General features: G+C 39.4%; 1 protein-coding gene across 1 annotated transcript; it reads right to left on the reverse strand.

Annotated features, from left to right (window-relative positions):
* Positions 1-3,784: 3,784 nt before the first annotated feature.
* On the reverse strand, positions 3,785-6,679 carry LOC131167952 (uncharacterized). The gene is made up of 5 exons (XM_058127040.1): positions 5,797-6,679; positions 5,356-5,682; positions 4,907-5,249; positions 4,574-4,684; positions 3,785-4,459 (listed from the first exon to the last, which is right to left on the reverse strand). The coding sequence occupies exons 1-5, from the start codon at positions 6,118-6,120 to the stop codon at positions 4,344-4,346; spliced, it is 1,221 nt and encodes a 406-aa protein (XP_057983023.1). The 5' UTR covers positions 6,121-6,679; the 3' UTR covers positions 3,785-4,343.
* Between the last annotated feature and the right edge of the window lie 11,068 nt (positions 6,680-17,747).

Below are 17,747 nucleotides of genomic sequence, written 5' to 3' on the forward strand. Positions count from 1 at the left end.
CATCAATCTCATATCTTCAAAACTTGGGCAAATCATTTCAGATTTTCAAAGGGAACTTGGTTACTCTACTGTACTTCAATCTAGTATTGAGGTTTGATCTTTCAAGTTATTAGTCTTGTGATTTTTACATATCATCTCACTGGTTGTTCTTCACTTGTATTGAAAAGTATTGATCTTGAGTGTGCCTTTCGTACAAAAATTAATTTTCTAAGAGATCATTACTTGAGAAAGTTTATCTAACTTGGTAGATTAAATCGTGGTTCAAGAGTATATAAATATACATATATTTTCTCAAAGGGCTTCTTATTGAAAAACCTAGTTTTTGATTAAAAGAGTGATCTCAAAAGTATCTTTATATATACCAAGTTATTTTAAATAAGATCATTATTTGTTTTATGGTGTGTGACTCATTGAAAGGTTTGATTCAAGTGTGTGGTTTCTAAAAGGATCTATCTTTAGGTACATTAGAACTTGATTTAATATCCTTGATACTTATAAATATAATTTTAATTGAGGGATATTTTTTTGCAAATTAATATACTCAGTTTTGTGGTTGAGTACTTGAAATAAAACTTTGTGATTTTGATTGAGTGTATATTCAAGACAAAGTTTTTGCCAACAAGTTCACTTCAATTATATAAGTGTGCATTTTTGCAAAGTGAACCAAGAACCCTAGATTATTCCAAAACGTTTTTGAATTTATCTTTACTTGAAAGTTTTGGTTAAAAAGGGATTCGTGTGTTGAGGCATATCATACATAAAACGAGTTTATCATTTTCATACATTCACGAGCTTCAAGTTATATCATATGTTAATGTGCTAGGAAATTGAATTGTACTCCCAAGCTTTTGTATTGTTTTGAGTGTTATTTTCAGATTTCGGTTCGGGTTGTGAACCGGGTGTGAGGAGGAAGCTGTACCTCTTGTGAGCAGCGGATAAGGAGGGAGTTGTACCTCTTGTAAGCAGCGGTTTGTAAGGGAAGCTCCGTCCCACTTTAAGGAGCAGGGTTTTTAGTGAATCCTTGAGTGGTTGCTTAAGGCGAGGACGTAGGCCAAGTCGGCTGAACCTCGTAAAATTGTGGTTGTCTTCTCTCTTCCCTCTACTCTTTATTTTTCGCGTTGGATTTAAATTGAGTATATTGCATGCATAGATAGGATTGCCACACACATACATAATTAAGCAACAAAAAGTAGTTGGTGAATTTATAAGAAGTGTATAAAAGGAAATTCAGTGGCTCAATTTTTTTTAATATCCAATTCACCCCCCCCCCCCTCTCTCTTGGGATTACACCTTAATCAACATAGTGAGTCTTTGCGTCTTCATTGCAAGACTCATTGAACTTGTATTTTTGAGTGTGCAACAATCTTTTCATAAGCTCATTTTTCAAATATCTCTTGTGCTTAAATATTGAGAAAATATTTTTTAGAGACATTTAGAATACTCTGGGTAGAAATCTTTGAAACCTTAAACTATGATTGAGATTTACATATATACTTAGTTTCAAAGATTAGCTTGTTGATACACTCTTGTGATTGATTGAATATAGACATTACTTTGAGTGTTGATTGCACACATATAGCACTGAGCTTATAGTTCTTATTTTTTTAATGTGCATTGATTATATTGTGTTGTATTGGTATAAATCTGTTTGCATTAAAAGCAACTTCATTTGTACGCAAATATTGAGCTGATTGATTGTATTCCAAGCGTGGGCCCGAAGAGGGTATACTCGGCCCTGTTAAGGAGTGGATTGTAAAGGTTGGGGTCAGCCCTGTGAATTTGACCTAGAGTCTTCTCCGCCCTGTAAGGAGAACTTGTAAAGGTTGAGGTTAGCCTTGGTAATTTGACTTAGTTGTAAACGGTGCTACTCCACTCGTTAAGTGAGTAATAGTGGTAATCTTCGGGCTTGCGAGCTAAGGTGGGGACGTAAGCAGTATTGGCCGAACCCCGATAACATATCGTGTGTGCACTTTACATTTCAGTACTTTATATTTACTGTACATGTATGTTATTCTCAATTATATGTGAATACTGTGCATGATTTAATTTTCGCACATTATATTTGTCTGCACATTTAGAATTGCATAAATGGACCCTAGATTGTGTATATACTTCTGCTGGATAGTTTAATCTAGGAGATAAATTTTTTAATTCCAATTCATCTCCCCTCTTGGGAATACACTAATTCCAACAAAGATCTGTGGATCTAAAAACCCGACAGACATGTTAACTAAAGGTGTCACTATTGAGAAGTTGAAGCTGTGTGCAGCTTCAGTTGGCCTTCTAACTTGAGGATAGGAGAATGAGTTGCAGGGATGAGTGATTATTCTTTCGGAGAATTGCGGTTGATGTTAGTGATTGAACTAGTCTCCAAGTGGGAGATTTGTTGAGCTTTGTCGAGCCTAGTTATGTTTAATCCATGGAACGAAGGCTTGGGCCGATAGGCCTAGGCCTGACCAGAAATACTAAGAGACTCGCCCAAGTGCTCGACCAGGAAGACCCTGAAGGGCGACCAAGTCAAGATTCTAAGATATCCTGAAGGACGAGATCTTGAGGCTCGACCATCATCTCAACCAGCAAGACTTAATGGTGCGACTAGGTCGAGGATGCTGAAGTTCAAATTTCTTGATTTCCTGTAAGGCTCAACCAGGTCACGACCATGGGGAATAGGGGGGCGATTAGGTTGACGGCGACGATCTTCTATGTGAGATTTCGACAGAACTTTCCTATTTTGAAAGTTTTGATCTTGTAAACCCTAAGATACATATATTTCTAATGTTCAACTATGTGCTGTGAGCGGCGTAGAAGTGTGTTGCAGCGTGGAGAGTGTTGTGAGCTCGTGTGCACGATTCAAAGGTGTTCACTTTAGTGTTTAGGGTGTGTGCACGTTGTTTCTTCCTTGTTAAGAGTGAGAAAAACTCTGTAATTGCTGCACTCTGTATACTTCCTTGATAATAGTGAAATTTCTACAACTCTGTGGACGTAAGCAAAATTACCGAACCACATAAATATTATCTTCTGTGTGCGTGTGAATTTTCTTTGGCATGTGCTTGTCTCTATCTTGTTTCTCCCAAGTTTTGTGTTCTGAAAATTTCCGCGTATTTGTTTATTCCTCTTTCACAGGCTTCACAGCAATTTGTGGCAGTCATTGCATCCCTGATCGAAGGTTCTCTTCAAGGTTCAAGCACAATTTTTCTTACAAATATAAGATATTCTGAATATTTTTGTATTATTTTTACATGAAAATGATTGATTGTATTAAGGTAAAATAGGAGAGATAATATATGAAAAATTATTTTTGAAGACGTTAATAAAGACAAAAAAAAAAAGCCATATGATAAGTAAGAGGCTAGCATCTTGGGTGGGCATAATTGAAAAAGACACTATTTTTTGCACTTTCCTTAACATGATATTTGGTATTTATTTCGAGTCCTTTTGCCCTAAAATTTTTAAAACGTACACGTCTCGGAATAGTTTATTAAATAGAATTGTCATATCTTTGGTATCATATCCGTACCATGACACCTCTCTGATGTGATCTTTAAATTGTTTATTAATTTATTAATTGTTTATTGGTGACAGAACACCAGCTAATAAAGCAGAGAAAAAGTCCATCAGTCAGGACATTAGGCAGTATAGTATGGGAAAGTATTAGCCAACTACCAAACAAAGAAGACAACCAATCACCACTGCAATTTTTTATGAACCTCGCAAATCACCACTGCTCCACAATACAAAGAGCATTGGAATCAAAATCAGTAGGCAAGAAAACAAAACACCCACATATCAAACTGCTAGCTTTCTTCTTATTACTGATAAAGCACAGCCATGGAGGATGGCTGGGCGGGAATCAAATTTTCTACAAACACAAGACTGACTATATATGGTAGTAGTACTGTAAGAGTAGAGGGCCTCTTGAGGATGGAAACTTCCTAAACATATTTCCTATCCTCCCCCTAAAATACTCCCCCCCAAATCTTCCCCACTTATTTTTATCCCAAAATACAAGAAACAACGGAGAAACAGACTCCATCCAACTTTGCATCTTGAGCAAATCAGAAAAAACAGAAGCTGCAGCTGAGGCGTAGCATCCCTTTTTCCCTTTATTGTCCTCTAAATCTATCCAAAAATACTTTCTCTGCCAACAACAATTTTGCTTCGTCATTGCATTTCATCTTCTAAACCTATTTCTTTATAATATTTTCCTATTGCAAACTAACTGCAATTCTCTCTTTTTAATTCCTGCTTCTAACCCATCAATTCTTCTTCCTTTTCCTTCTAAAACTCCAAGACAGCAAACACAAATTGGTAGAAAAACACCCAAAAAAGGAAGTCCAAATGGGTCAGTAGGTCCACTCCTGCGGTAACCGGATCTCATGGCTCGCCGCCGGCTGCGGACGGACGCTGTGCTTCTGCTGAGGCTGATGAGCGTTGTTGCTTCGAAGCTTCAGAGGAACATCTGGGTTTTCAACGAAATAAAGAACCAAAAAGAGAACACAAAATTAGTTGAGCAGAGCAGTTTAAACCAAAAAACCATTATCAATGGAGTAGAGCCGAAGATTTTTATTGTTACCGGTGTCTGTAGGGAAGCTCCCATTCATCAAACGGGATTGAGCACCCATTTCTTCTAGGTTCAAGTTTAGGGCCTGCACCACCCTTGCCGGAAGTAAAACAGTGGAGCAAGCTGGAAAACAAAACCAGAGAAAATCAGCCAACAAATAAATTTCTCGAGGCATCAGAAACTGAGAATGAAAATTAATAAAAAAAAAATTAAAAAAAACATAGTTAGCCGGCTAAAACAGGAATGGAATCAGTAGAGTGAAATTCATGAAAAATCAGAATGTAAAATCACTGTCAAAACGGAAGCACCCTACTGCGAAAAGCGAGCGAGAAAGAGTTGAAATACCTAATTTCTTCTTGCGCGTTTCGGAAGGATTTCCGATTCGACGGGGCAAGAACACGCCAGTTCCAGCACATCCCTTCCTAGACCCAGGCGAATCCAAGAATACAGCCCTCATACCCGATCCATTTTGCTGTTGCTGCTGCTGTTGATTTTGCTTCTGCAGTGGAGGCCACGCAGAGGGAGGCAAACCCAGAGGCCTAGAGTTTCCGTTGTTAGCGAACTCGTTCGCCCTTGCCCTGTTTGGAACCACTTGGTGCTGTTGATAAAGTCCACCTGCCATGCCCTGTCCTCCCCACGCCGCCTGGCTCCGTTGCTTCATCATCTGGAGCTGCCTCAGCTGCTGAATCTGCAACAGAATAAGAAAATAAAAAAGCAAATACCCAATCAGTAAAATGAAACAAAGCTAAAATGCTATATATCTCTTAACTAATAGTCTCTTGTTTCGAACATACCTGAACAGCGTGAAAATTCGGCTGAGAAAGGGACTGGTCGTAATACAATCCGCCATTAGAGTTAGGGTTCTTCACCGGAGCGGAGACCAGAGTAGTTTTCCTAAGAGGAATCAAAAGCCCTCGGCCGTCGTAGTAGCCAGTTCCTTCCTCGTTCATCCTCATCCTAGCGACCTCACCGGCAGCAGCGTGCAGCAGTTCCCAAGTCGCCGGCGGAGACGAGACCCGCGATGGGCCGTTTGGGCTCCCGCGGCTCGAGTCTTCTCTGCAGCCGCACCCGCCCCACACGTCGCACAACGTCGATTGCGGCGAACCGGACAGAACCCGTACCTGTGAAACAGAGCAAATAAGCCCCAGATCAAAAACGCTTTCGAGATTCAGAAAAAAGTGCGTTCAGCACACAAGAAATGTAGTAAGAAAAGAAAAGAGAACCAAGTCTCGTACCTTCGGGTTTTCGGAACCTAAAACAGAGTCCATTTTGCTGCAATCGTCTTGCAGCGTGGACTGAGCCATTCGCCAAGTTAACTCAGTTAGAGAGTCCTCCTCGTCACTCTCCGTCTCCGTCGAACCCATCACCGATTCAACCGGAGAACTGAGAACCGTAGGAGCCCCAAACGAGCCGAACCCACACGGTAAAAGCGCCCCAGTACCCTCAGTCTGGTTCTTACGGAAGTTCATGCCACTCATCTTCTCCTCCATGAGCAAGTCGTCATCGGTGAGGAACTCGGGGGGGAGCCAGAACTCGCCGTCGTCTAAATCATCAGCCATTCCCACAATCTAGAAATAGGAAAGCAGGAGACACAAAATATCCCAAAGTGGGGTTTTGATGACCGGAGAAATGGGTGTTGCGGTCTATGGAAGATTTAATTATAACCCCAGTTGGGTTTTGCTGGATATGCAGAGTACCAGGGCCCCAGCTAAAAAATGCCCAAGGAAAAAGCACAGAAGAGAGTGAGAGAGAGAGAGAGAGGAAACGGCAGCTCTATCACAGGTTTCGCGGCCTTTTAAGCGAGTCGGGGAGAGTGAAGGTGCGGGCTGGTGTTTTGTATTGATTGAGGGGGAAGCCCCTCGGCGAGTGATTGATATTTACGCGCCTGCGATCGCGCTGCGAACACGCTCCAACTGCCAAGGGAGCGAGAAAAGATTGAAGCCAGGGAAGGGGGAAGGGTTTGGTGGGTCCAACGTGAGAATGGGCTTTCGCAGTGCATGTGAGTATGTGACGGCCGAATGCCCTAGCTTTGCTTTTAAAGTGGTGAATTGAATTGTTAGTGGGGGGCGAGGGTCGGGGCCGCCCAATCCCAACCTTCATAACAAAAAAACCCTAGAGAACGTTTCCCGCCTCCTCCACCCTTTATTTTATAAACACCATATGGTGATACTTTTTCTAGTAAATCATTTTTATCACAAAAATGTACCACATCTGTGCTATTAATTATATGAGACCACGTCGTTTAAACTTCAAACTTTAGCTCTCCAAAATCATTTAAAATTGAATATTTTGGACACAAATTTTCGAGTAAATATCAAAATGATCTTTTAGTACATATTTAATTATTTAAAATTATTTTTATAATTGTTATGAAATATAGGTGAATGTCTACCTATGTCCCTACAAACCTGTCCCATATATAAGCATTAATTTATATTCCTATAAACTTGTCATATATGTCTGCACTAATTCATCTCTTCCACCCCTTCATCTTTCGCCCCTTATCCTACAAAAGGACACCCTCTCTCTCTCTCTCTCTCTCTCTCTCTCTCTCTCTCTCTCTCTCTCTCTCTCTCTCATTTGTGATATACATATAGCATGTTTATATATACATATTGCATGCTTGAAGTGAGGATCATATAAAAAGGAAAAGAAGAAGAGAGAAATGTAGAAGTAGAAAGAAAGATGAGAGATATAAAAAAAAAAAAAAAAAAAGTGGGAGAAATGTATTGTATAAGGCTAGTTTCATATCACTTTGTAATTCCTTCTAAAATAGTGAAACTTTGATCAAATCCGCCCGTGGAGTAAGTATATCTAAATCACGTAAAATTTGGTCTTGTCTCCATTTATTTTTTGCTCATCTTTGTTTATTTTATTTTTAATTTCTGCATCATTTTATAACACGTTATCAGCACGAGACTTTAACCAACTAAGTTATTTCTTTAATTCTTATTTAATTTACAAAACTTTAACCGATTGATATATTTATGTAAATTTATATCGCCTTAATGGTCGATTTTATTTCTGTACCGCCTATACATACATATATATATATATCTATCTATCTGTGTGTGTGTGTGAATAGCCTGATTGCTCATTTTAATTTACAGATTTTAATCAATTATAAATCTTCTTGGTAGTGTTCATGAACCACAATACAAATTTGATTTTATTTCTGCAACAATCACAATCACACCTAAACTGAAACCTGCTTATTTCAACGTGTGCATGTGTGCCAAGCCTGATCAAGAAAATATTTATTAACCAATTAACATTCAGCAAAGGCACAATAATTTCAGCAAAATATAAACATGCAAAATCACAAAACCACATGAACGCATTTACGTGGTTCAGCCCAAAAATTAGCCTATATCCACGGCAGGAACTCACCTTCAGAGACGCTTTATTAAAGATAATGGAAATAAATAAATAAATAAATAAATATATATATATATATATATATATATATATATATATATATATATACACATATTTACCTCTATGGCTTACTAATCTCCTCCAAAAATCAGCTTAAGAACGATCGAAGAAAACCCCTCTTCACACCTGCGAAGAACCCTATGCTTCTTCCTATCTTCCTCCTTGATTTCCCTGAAAGAAACTCTCATAAAACCTAGATCTGTGTTTACCTTCCCCCTACCCGTGCGTGAACCTTCGCTGGAAGCTAGAGACCCCCAACGCTGAACCCTCCTCCTGTCGTATCCCTTTCTCTCCCACGCAGCTGAAGGCTCTCTCTCGGCCAATGAAAACTCTCTCCGGTAACAGCCCTCACACGTAGGTGAAGGTTAATCTGTTATGAAGAAGAAGTCTCAGATGAATGCCCCTTCCTTTTTTCTGATTCTGTTTTTTTTTAACCCCCCAGCCCTGCTGTTTCAATTTACATTTAATTACAAGCAAATTACATCAATGCCCCCCCAATGAAAAATACACAGCAACCGTTGGATCTCTACATCAAATGGACGGCCCGACTCATTTCTTCTTCATGCTTGACACTCCAACAATTCTCCACCTTGGCAAGCTTGTGTCCCTTACACCTCTTTAGCATCTCCTATGGCGGTTCCTACAAAACAAACACTAGCAACTTCCAAGGTTAACCACGTCTGAACAATGTTCAAACTTGGATTTAGGTACTGCTTTAGTCACCATATCAGAAGGATTATCCTCTATTGGAATTTTCCTTACTTCTATTTCACCACTAGAAATAATATCCCTCACAAAATGCAGCCTAACATCTATATGCTTGGACCTATCATTATAAACATGATTCCTAACCAAATGAATAGTGCTTTGATTATCACAATAAATTATAACGGTTCCACTATACATTCCTAACTCTAGACATAGTCCTTTTATCCATATAACCACCTTAAAGGCTTTAGTCATGACAATATATTCAGCCTCCATGGTAGACAAGGCTACCACCGAGTGCATGTGTGATTTCCAACTAATAGCACTACCTAAAAAAGAAAAGACCATATCAGACAAAGACTTCCTAGTATCTATATTTCCAGCATCGTCAGAATCTACATATTCTTTTAATCCTATTTCACAATGCATATCCCTTTTTCCAAATATTAATCCTTGCTGTTTTGTTCCAAACAAATATTGAAAAATTTGTTTCAAAGCATGCCAATGTGGTTTTCCAGGTTTGCTCATAAATCTACTCACTTGACTTACAACATAAGATAGATCAGGTCTAGAACATACCATAACATACATTACACTACCAACCATACTAGCATAAGGTATTCTATTAATAAACAGTGACTCATTTTCAATTTTAGGACACTGTTTTCTAGACAATTTAACATGATGTGTAATAGGAACAGAAGTAGATTTAACATGACTCATTCCAAATCTTTTTAACACCTTTGAAATATAAGACTTTTGAGACAAGTAGATAAGCTTTTAATTCCTTTCTCTAGTTATTTCCATACCAAGTATTCTTTTAACAGGTCTTAAGTGTTTCATTTAAAATTTAGATTTACGTATGCACTTAACTTGATTTAACATATCCAACTCTCCACAAGAAACCAACATGTCATCAACATATAATAGCAAATTATATGACATTTATCACATGATTTATAATAAACATAGTCATCATAATTGCTTCTACAAAAATCATTTTGAATCATGTAGGAATCAAATCATTTATACCATTGTCTAGGTGATTGTTTTAGCCCATGTAATGATTTCTTTAATAAACATGTATGATTTTTATTCATTTTTATATCAAAACCCTCAGGAGGTTGCATATAAACTATTTCTTCTAAAGTACCATGCAAGAAAGCAGTTTAAAAATCAAGTTGTTCCAAATGCAAGTCATGTGTAGCAACAAAAGATAATAGAATTCTAATTGAACTATGCCTCACAACAGGGGAAAATATTTCATTATCTACCCCTTCTCTTTACGTAAATCCCTTAGCCACTAACCTAGCTTTATACCTAAGTGGTTCAACTCCAGGGATTCCCTCTTTCCTCTTAAAAATCCACTTAGATCCTATGAGTTTCTGTTTTTCTGGTCTAGGTACTATCACCCATGTCTTATCCTTATTTAGAGACTTCATTTCTTCTTGCATTGCAAGAATGTATTTTTCAGCCTCTTTACTATCCATGGCCCGTTTAAAAGTCCTAGGCTCCACCTCAATTTCTTTTTCAGCAATAGAAAGAGACAAAGTTGTCATATCAGCTTCCCCATACCTTTGAGGGGGTCTTATAACCCTCCTCTCTCTATCCTGTGTTAGAAGGTAGGTTTTACTTTATTCAGAAGTTTCTATTTCTGAGTTTTTCTCCTCAAAATCTGTAGCATCTGTTTCTAAATGGCTATGAGAAGTGGAGGGTTGCTCCACCTCAAGCTGCAGGTCACTAGTATTAAAGTGCCTAACAATTTCATCTGAATTTTCTAGTTTTCCCCCCATTGTAGTTTCATTAAAAACTACATCTCTGCTAATAATACATTTTTGTTTTCTAGGTTCTGTAACCCAGAGCTTATAGCCTTTAACCCCCTTTGGGTATCACAAAAAAATGCATTTAATAGCCCTAAGCTCTAATTTATCAATTCTAATGTGGGTATAGGCTACGTACCCAAAAACTTTTAAACCCTGATAATTAGCAGGCTTACTCGACCAGATTTCTTGAGGGGTTTTAAAATTTATAGTCGAGGAAGGACACCTATTAATAAGGTATACAACAGTGGTCATACCCTCCCCAAAAGGTCTTGGGCAGACCTGAAGTGGCTAAGATGCATCTTACTCTTTCAAGAATAGTCCTATTCATACTTTCAACTAATCCATTCTGTTGGGGAGTATCCCTAACAGTCCAATGTCTAGCAATGCCCTCAACTTTACAAAATTCAAAAAATTTATTTGACAAGTATTCTAATCCATTGTCTATTCTCAGTGTTTTAACTTTTCTGTCAACTTGAGTTTCAATTAAGGTTTTCCATTCTTTAAACTTTTCAAAAGTATCACTTTTATGTTTTAGAATATAAACCTATACTTTTCTAGAAAAGTTGTGACGACCTGCTTAATTTTCACATTTTTTTCCATAATATAATACAATATCACAAAGCTCAGCAGATCATAATTTACCTAGACCCGTGGGTACGAGGGATATATCAGTAACACAATGCAAAAGCCTAAGCAGTAGGAAATACACAATCATGGTATCATAAATACAAAATCATCGATCATAATACCAGAGTTACTACATCCACTGTATTTATATACACACATTACACACCTCAAAAGATAACTAGGGCTATCCCACAAAGTACATCTGATCCTATAAAAAAACTTACCCTTCTGGAAGGGCAGACCAATTGTACTAGATCAACGGGGCTTTACCCGCTCTCCTATCAGAGGCTCCGGAAATATTTATAAAATTTTGGGTGAGACACCTCTTAGTAAGGGAAATAAACTAATACTAGTTCGTGACAATATAAGTATTCTGTGTTATACATATACAATACAGAACATATTCAGTAAACTATTATGTCAAATCTGGGAAAACATATATATCATCAAAACATGGCAGAACATATTGCATTTTCATAAACATATATCATCTCATATAATAATAATACAAAAACATTCATGGTAGGTTAGCTAGCTGTTGTCATGTATTACCCTCACATGACTGGGTTGTGTGGCCAGAAGGTGGGACCTGACAATGGTTGGCCGACCACTGCCAAGTCAAAAGTACAGTCTGTAAGTCTGATGGGTCTACTAGACCTGGTTCGTACACTAGGGGCGCTCACACACTTCTTAAAAACCATATCGACCATCCAATCTCACACCACTCTGTACAGCGACGTTAACACAAATATCATGATCATGATGACCATGGACACATAGCAACGGTACCGTGCGAGTGCTAACCTAGACCAAACTAACTAGGTTTTGATATCATATAATATATACTGAAACTGTGATACATGGATATTTCATTTCATTAATTATCAAGTCAATCATATCATTTTCATGTATATGTATATCATGAAAATCATTGGCCTGTACGCCAGTATTTTGCATTTTACCATAGCTCGGCCCGTACGCAGGCAAATCATATCCATAGCACAGCCTGTATACTAGCAAATCATTTCCATAGCTCGGCCCGTATGCCAGCGAATCATATACATAGGTTGGCTCATACTTCGGCAAATCAAGCACATAGCTCGGCTCGTACACCGGCAAATATATCAAAATCTCGGCCCGTACGCTGATTTTTCGTTATAAAAATTCGTATCATTAACACATTCCTAGAAAATAGTATTTCATAACAATTTTTACTTATGCCACACTAACAGGTTTTTCGTATATTTAACATACCATCATTTTCAACAGTAATTTCCTAAATATAAATCATATATAAATATATTTATTTCCCTGAAACCAAATGCTATAATAATATACATGTTTTCATAAAATTACTAGCTTAGTTTATCCCCTTACTTGATTCTTGAAAAGCCCCTAAATCAAACACTCTTGGACCTGCAGGGTTCCCCATTCAACACCTTGAAAACAACATTTTCCAGAACTAAAGTTCAGTATTTCTACGTGTACTATGCTTTCTACAACTGTCAAAAATCTAAATATTGAGTAGAAAGCCTTACCCTGGATTTAGGATGGTTTCCAACTCAGCCCCACTGACGATCCGCTCTGACAGATTTGCAGAGAACTTTTTCAAGAGCGTCGTGGTGGCTTCAGATCCTCAAATCGGCGAAAATTCGGCCCGAAATTGAAAAGAGAAGGAGGAGGAACTGAAGGGTAAGAGAGAGAGAAGTTCTACGTAGGAAAATAACTGAAAAATCACATTTAACCCTATTTATCCTATGGGATTCGTCGACGAGCCACATCACCTCATCGACGAGCCTTTTAGAAAGTTCGTTGACGAACTTCAACCCTCGTCGATGAATTTCAAGCTTCCAAAAATCCTCTCTCGAGATCTTCTCGTCAATGAATCCTGTCCTCGTCGACGAGCTCCTTTTATACCCTCGTCAATGAGTCCCCTATGTTCGTCGACGAGGAGCTGAAAAATTCTTCGGGATTATCCCATCCAAAATGCAACGTCGTCAACTGCCTCCTTCTATTCCTGTTTCTATTTCCCTTTCTTTTTATTATTTAAATACCATTATTCTTTGGGTCATTACATTCTCCCCTCCTTATAAAATTTCGTCCTTGAAATTTAATGTTCACGTAACTCATCATCCTTTAATAGGAAAAGGGTCTACTTATTTTATTACTTACGCTCACTTATGGCAGAGGAATATCGTGGTTACATTCTGAGTCCTGGGGGATTACATATACAAAAGAAAAATTCTCCCAAAACTAAAATGCTACACTAATTGAACCATTACATGTACCTGCAAAAGAAATACTACCTAACTACTTACATTTTACCTGTTTAGACTCCTTGGAATAGATGCAGATACTTCTACTTTATTTGTTCCTCGGATTCCCAAGAAGCCTCTTCAATTGTATGATTCCTCCACAAAACTTTTACCTGAGTAATCTCCTTGTTACGTAACTCCTGTACTTTCCTATCCAAAATCTGTATTGGTACCTCTTCATATACCAGTGAATCACTGTGCTCTAATTCATCATAACTAATGATATGAGAAGGATCTGGGACATATTTCCTCAACATAGCAACATGGAATACATCATGGATCTTGGACAACACATGTGGCAAAGCTAGCGTGTAGGCTACCGGTCCTACTTTATCTAGAATCTCAAATGGACCGATAAACCTAGGACTAAGTTTACCCTTCTTCTCAAATCGCATAACCCCTTTCAATGGAGCTATCTTCAAAAACACATGATTACCCACATCAAATTCCATATTCCTGCAGTGATTATCAGTATAACTTTTCTGTCGGCTCTGAGCTGCATTGATCCTGTCTCTGATAAGCCAAACTTTATCACACGCTTGCTGAATAAGCTCTGGCCTCACTACTCACTGCTCACCCACTTCATCCCAAAATAAAGGAGAATGACATCTCCTACCATATAGAGCCTCAAATGGTGTCATGCTAATGCTGGTTTGATAACTGTTATTATATGCAAACTCTTCCAACGACATGAACTAAGTCCAACTACCCCTAAAATCCAACACGCATGCTCGAAGCATATCCTCCAATATCTGTATCATCCTCTCAGTCTGCCCATCTAACGGAGGATGGAATGCTGTGCTCAACGATAACTGAGACCCTAGTGCTTCCTGTAGGCTCCTCCAAAAACGTGATGTGAAACACGGGTCTCGATCTGATACAATCGATACTGGCACCCCATGAGAATGAACTATCTCCTGAATATAGATTTCCGCCAAACGGTTAAGGGAGTAGCTGATCTTGATAGGTAAAAAGTGGGTAGTCTTAGTCAAACGATCAACAATCACCCAGATGACATTTTGACCATGTAACGTCGTCGGCAATCCTAACATGAAATCCATAGATATATGATCCCACTTCCATTCTGGGATGAATAACGACTGCAACTGCCCTACTAGCCTCTAGTGCTCAGCTTTTACCTGCTGGCACGTCAGACACTGGGCTACATACTCGGTAATTTCTCTCTTCATACCACTCCACCAGTACGACTCTCATAAATCCCTGTACATTTTCGTACTATCGGGATGAACTGTATACAGAGATCTGTGAGCCTCCTTTAAAATAGCCTTTTTGATATCAGTATTGATAGGAACACATAATTTGGAATGGAACCGCAAAGCCCCGTCATTTGCAATACTGAATTCCTCCCCCTGACCACTTTGTACTCTATCTATCACCTCTACTAACTCTAGGTCTTCCTTTTGGGCAGTTTTAATCCTCTCCTGCAAAATAGGCTGCACCACTAAACTGGCAATGTGAGCTTGAGAACCACTTTCAACTAATTCGATGTCGAGTCTCTCCAGATCCACCATGATCGGATACTGGATCTCCATAGCTGCCAACGTTGATTCCCTAGACATCCTGCTCAACGCATCAGCTACCACGTTTGCTTTCCCTGGGTGATAACTGATGGTACAATCAAAATCCTTAATTAGCTCCAACCACCTTCTCTACCTCATATTCAGTTCATTTTGAGTGAAAAAGTACTTCAAACTTTTATGGTTGGAGAAGATCTCACACCGCTCGCTGTAGAGATAATGCCTCCAAATCTTCAAGGCGTGTACTATTGCAGCCAATTCAAGATCATGTGTAGGGTAGTTCTTTTCATATTCTTTCGCATACACCACCACCCTACCATGCTGCATTAATATACAGCCAAGTCCCTTCAAGGACGCATCACTATAAATAGTATAACCCTCACCCCCTGACGGGATGATTAGTACTAGCGCTGTGACTAACCTCTACTTCAATTCTTGAAAACTCTGCTCACAACTGTCATCCCATTCAAATCTGGCATTCTTCTTAGTCAGTCGTGTCAAAGGCCCTAACAAAACTGAGAATCCTTTAGTGAAATGACGGTATTACCCAGCTAGCCCTAAGAAACTCCTCATCTCCTGAATGTTCCTCGGTCTAGCCCAATTCGCTACCGCCTCAACCTTCCTCGGATCCATAAAAATATCGTCTTCCGACACAACATGCCCCAAAAACACGACCTTCTCAAGCCAGAATTCACATTTACTAAACTTTACGTACAACTTCTTTTCCCGAAGCATCTGTAAAACCTGCCTCAAGTGCGTCTCATGCTCCTTATAGCTCCTTGAATAGACCAATACATCTTCAATAAAAAAAACAACAAACTGGTCTAGGTATTGGTGGAAGACTCTGTTCATCAAGTTCATAAATACCGCAGGAGCGTTAGTCAAACCAAACGACATAACAAGAAATTCGTAATGCCCTTACCTGGTCTTGAAGGCTGTCTTCGAGACATCTTCTGCTTTCACTTTCACTTGATGATAGCCGGATCTGAGGTCAATCTTTGAATACACCTGTGTACCCTAGAGCTGGTCAAACAAATCGTCAATACGGGGTGGAGGATACTTGTTCTTGATGGTCACTTTATTAATCTCCCTATAGTCTATACACATCCTTATAGACTTGTCTTTCTTCTTCACAAATAAAAGTAGAGCTCCCCACGAAGATACACTAGGTCGTATGAAGCCCTTATCAAGTAGATCTTGCAACTGATTCTTCAATTCTGCTAACTCCGCTGGTGCCATCCGATATGGTACTTTAGAAATCGGTGATGTACCTAGAAGCATATCAATAGGGAAATCTACCTCACGATTGGGTGGCAAGCCTGGTAACTCATTTGGAAAAACATCTGTAAATTCCTTTACTACAGGTATGCTAGCAAGTTTCAATTCATTCTCTGACATCTCCTTTATAACTGCCACAAACCCCTAACAACCACTCAGCAGTAGTCTCATGGCCTGGATAGCTGAAACTAGCTGATGCGGGGATTGCACCTGTGATCCTACAAACCTAAATTCCACTTTCCCTGAAGGTCTAAATATCACTTCTCGTGCTCGACAATCTATGTTGAAAAAATTAGCTACTAGACAATCCATACCAAATATAACATCAAACCTGTGCATGCCCAGCACTATCAGATTAGCAGACAGAATTTCTCCTTAAATATCAACTGGACAACCACAGAGTACCCTACTACATCTCACTTTTGACTCGGTCGGTGTAGCTACCAACAATTCAACATCTAATGATTGTGTTTCAGCCCCACATAATTTAACACACCTCGAAGACACGAACGAGTGCATAGCTCCTGAATCAAACAATGTAATAACTTTAAAAGAAAGCATAATAACCATACCTGTCACCACGTCACCTACCGTCTCAGCCTCACCCAGCGTCAGAGTGAACACCCTAGCTGGAGCCGTATTCCTTTGCTAGCCCCCACGTGGTGCCTAATAACCTCCCCGGTATGGTCTGGGAGCTGGAACTACATCTGGTGGGGTAGGACAGTCTGGCACCATATGCCCCAATCTACTGTAGCAATAGCACACCACCCCTCCTACTCGACACTCTCCCTAGTGTCTCTTACCACAAGTTTGACAGACTGGAGGACCCTACACTGCCTAAACCTCACGTCTTCTAGTCTCCTGTCTCTACCCTTTATCATGATTTCTTCTCCTCCACTAATCCGATCTACGACCTTGCTGGTAGCCTATAGATGTAGATCTCTTCCTTTGTTCTTGCTCCTTTGCATCGAGACGCTTACCAATCTTTGCCAAGGCTGCCTTGTCGACTAACTCAGCAAAGTCCTAGATCCACAACACCACCACCTGCTTGAATATACTCCGCCTCAAGCCTCTCTCAAATTGCCTTGCCTTCTTCACTTCATCAGGAACAATATATGGGGCGAAACGAGAGAGCTCGATGAAATGCACCGCATACTGCTGGACGGATAGCTATCCCTACTTCAGAATCAGGAACTCTTCTACTTTAGACTTCCTGACAGTAGCTGGAAAATATCTATTGAAGAACAACTCTTTAAACCGATCCCATGTCATGGCTATCAGAGTCACCCTCTGCTGCTCTAGCAGTCTCACCGCAGTCCACTACCTCTCGGCCTCTCCTGTCAGTCTATAGGTGGCAAAGAGGACCCTCTGTTGCTCAGTACACTGAAATAGAGCCAAGACTTTCTCGGTCTCCTGCATCCAGTTCTCAGCGGTTGCAGGATCAACTCCACCTGAGAAC

This window comes from Malania oleifera, chromosome 11 (assembly GCF_029873635.1).
Source record: "Malania oleifera isolate guangnan ecotype guangnan chromosome 11, ASM2987363v1, whole genome shotgun sequence".
In the NCBI taxonomy this organism is placed as follows: domain Eukaryota; kingdom Viridiplantae; phylum Streptophyta; class Magnoliopsida; order Santalales; family Ximeniaceae; genus Malania; species Malania oleifera.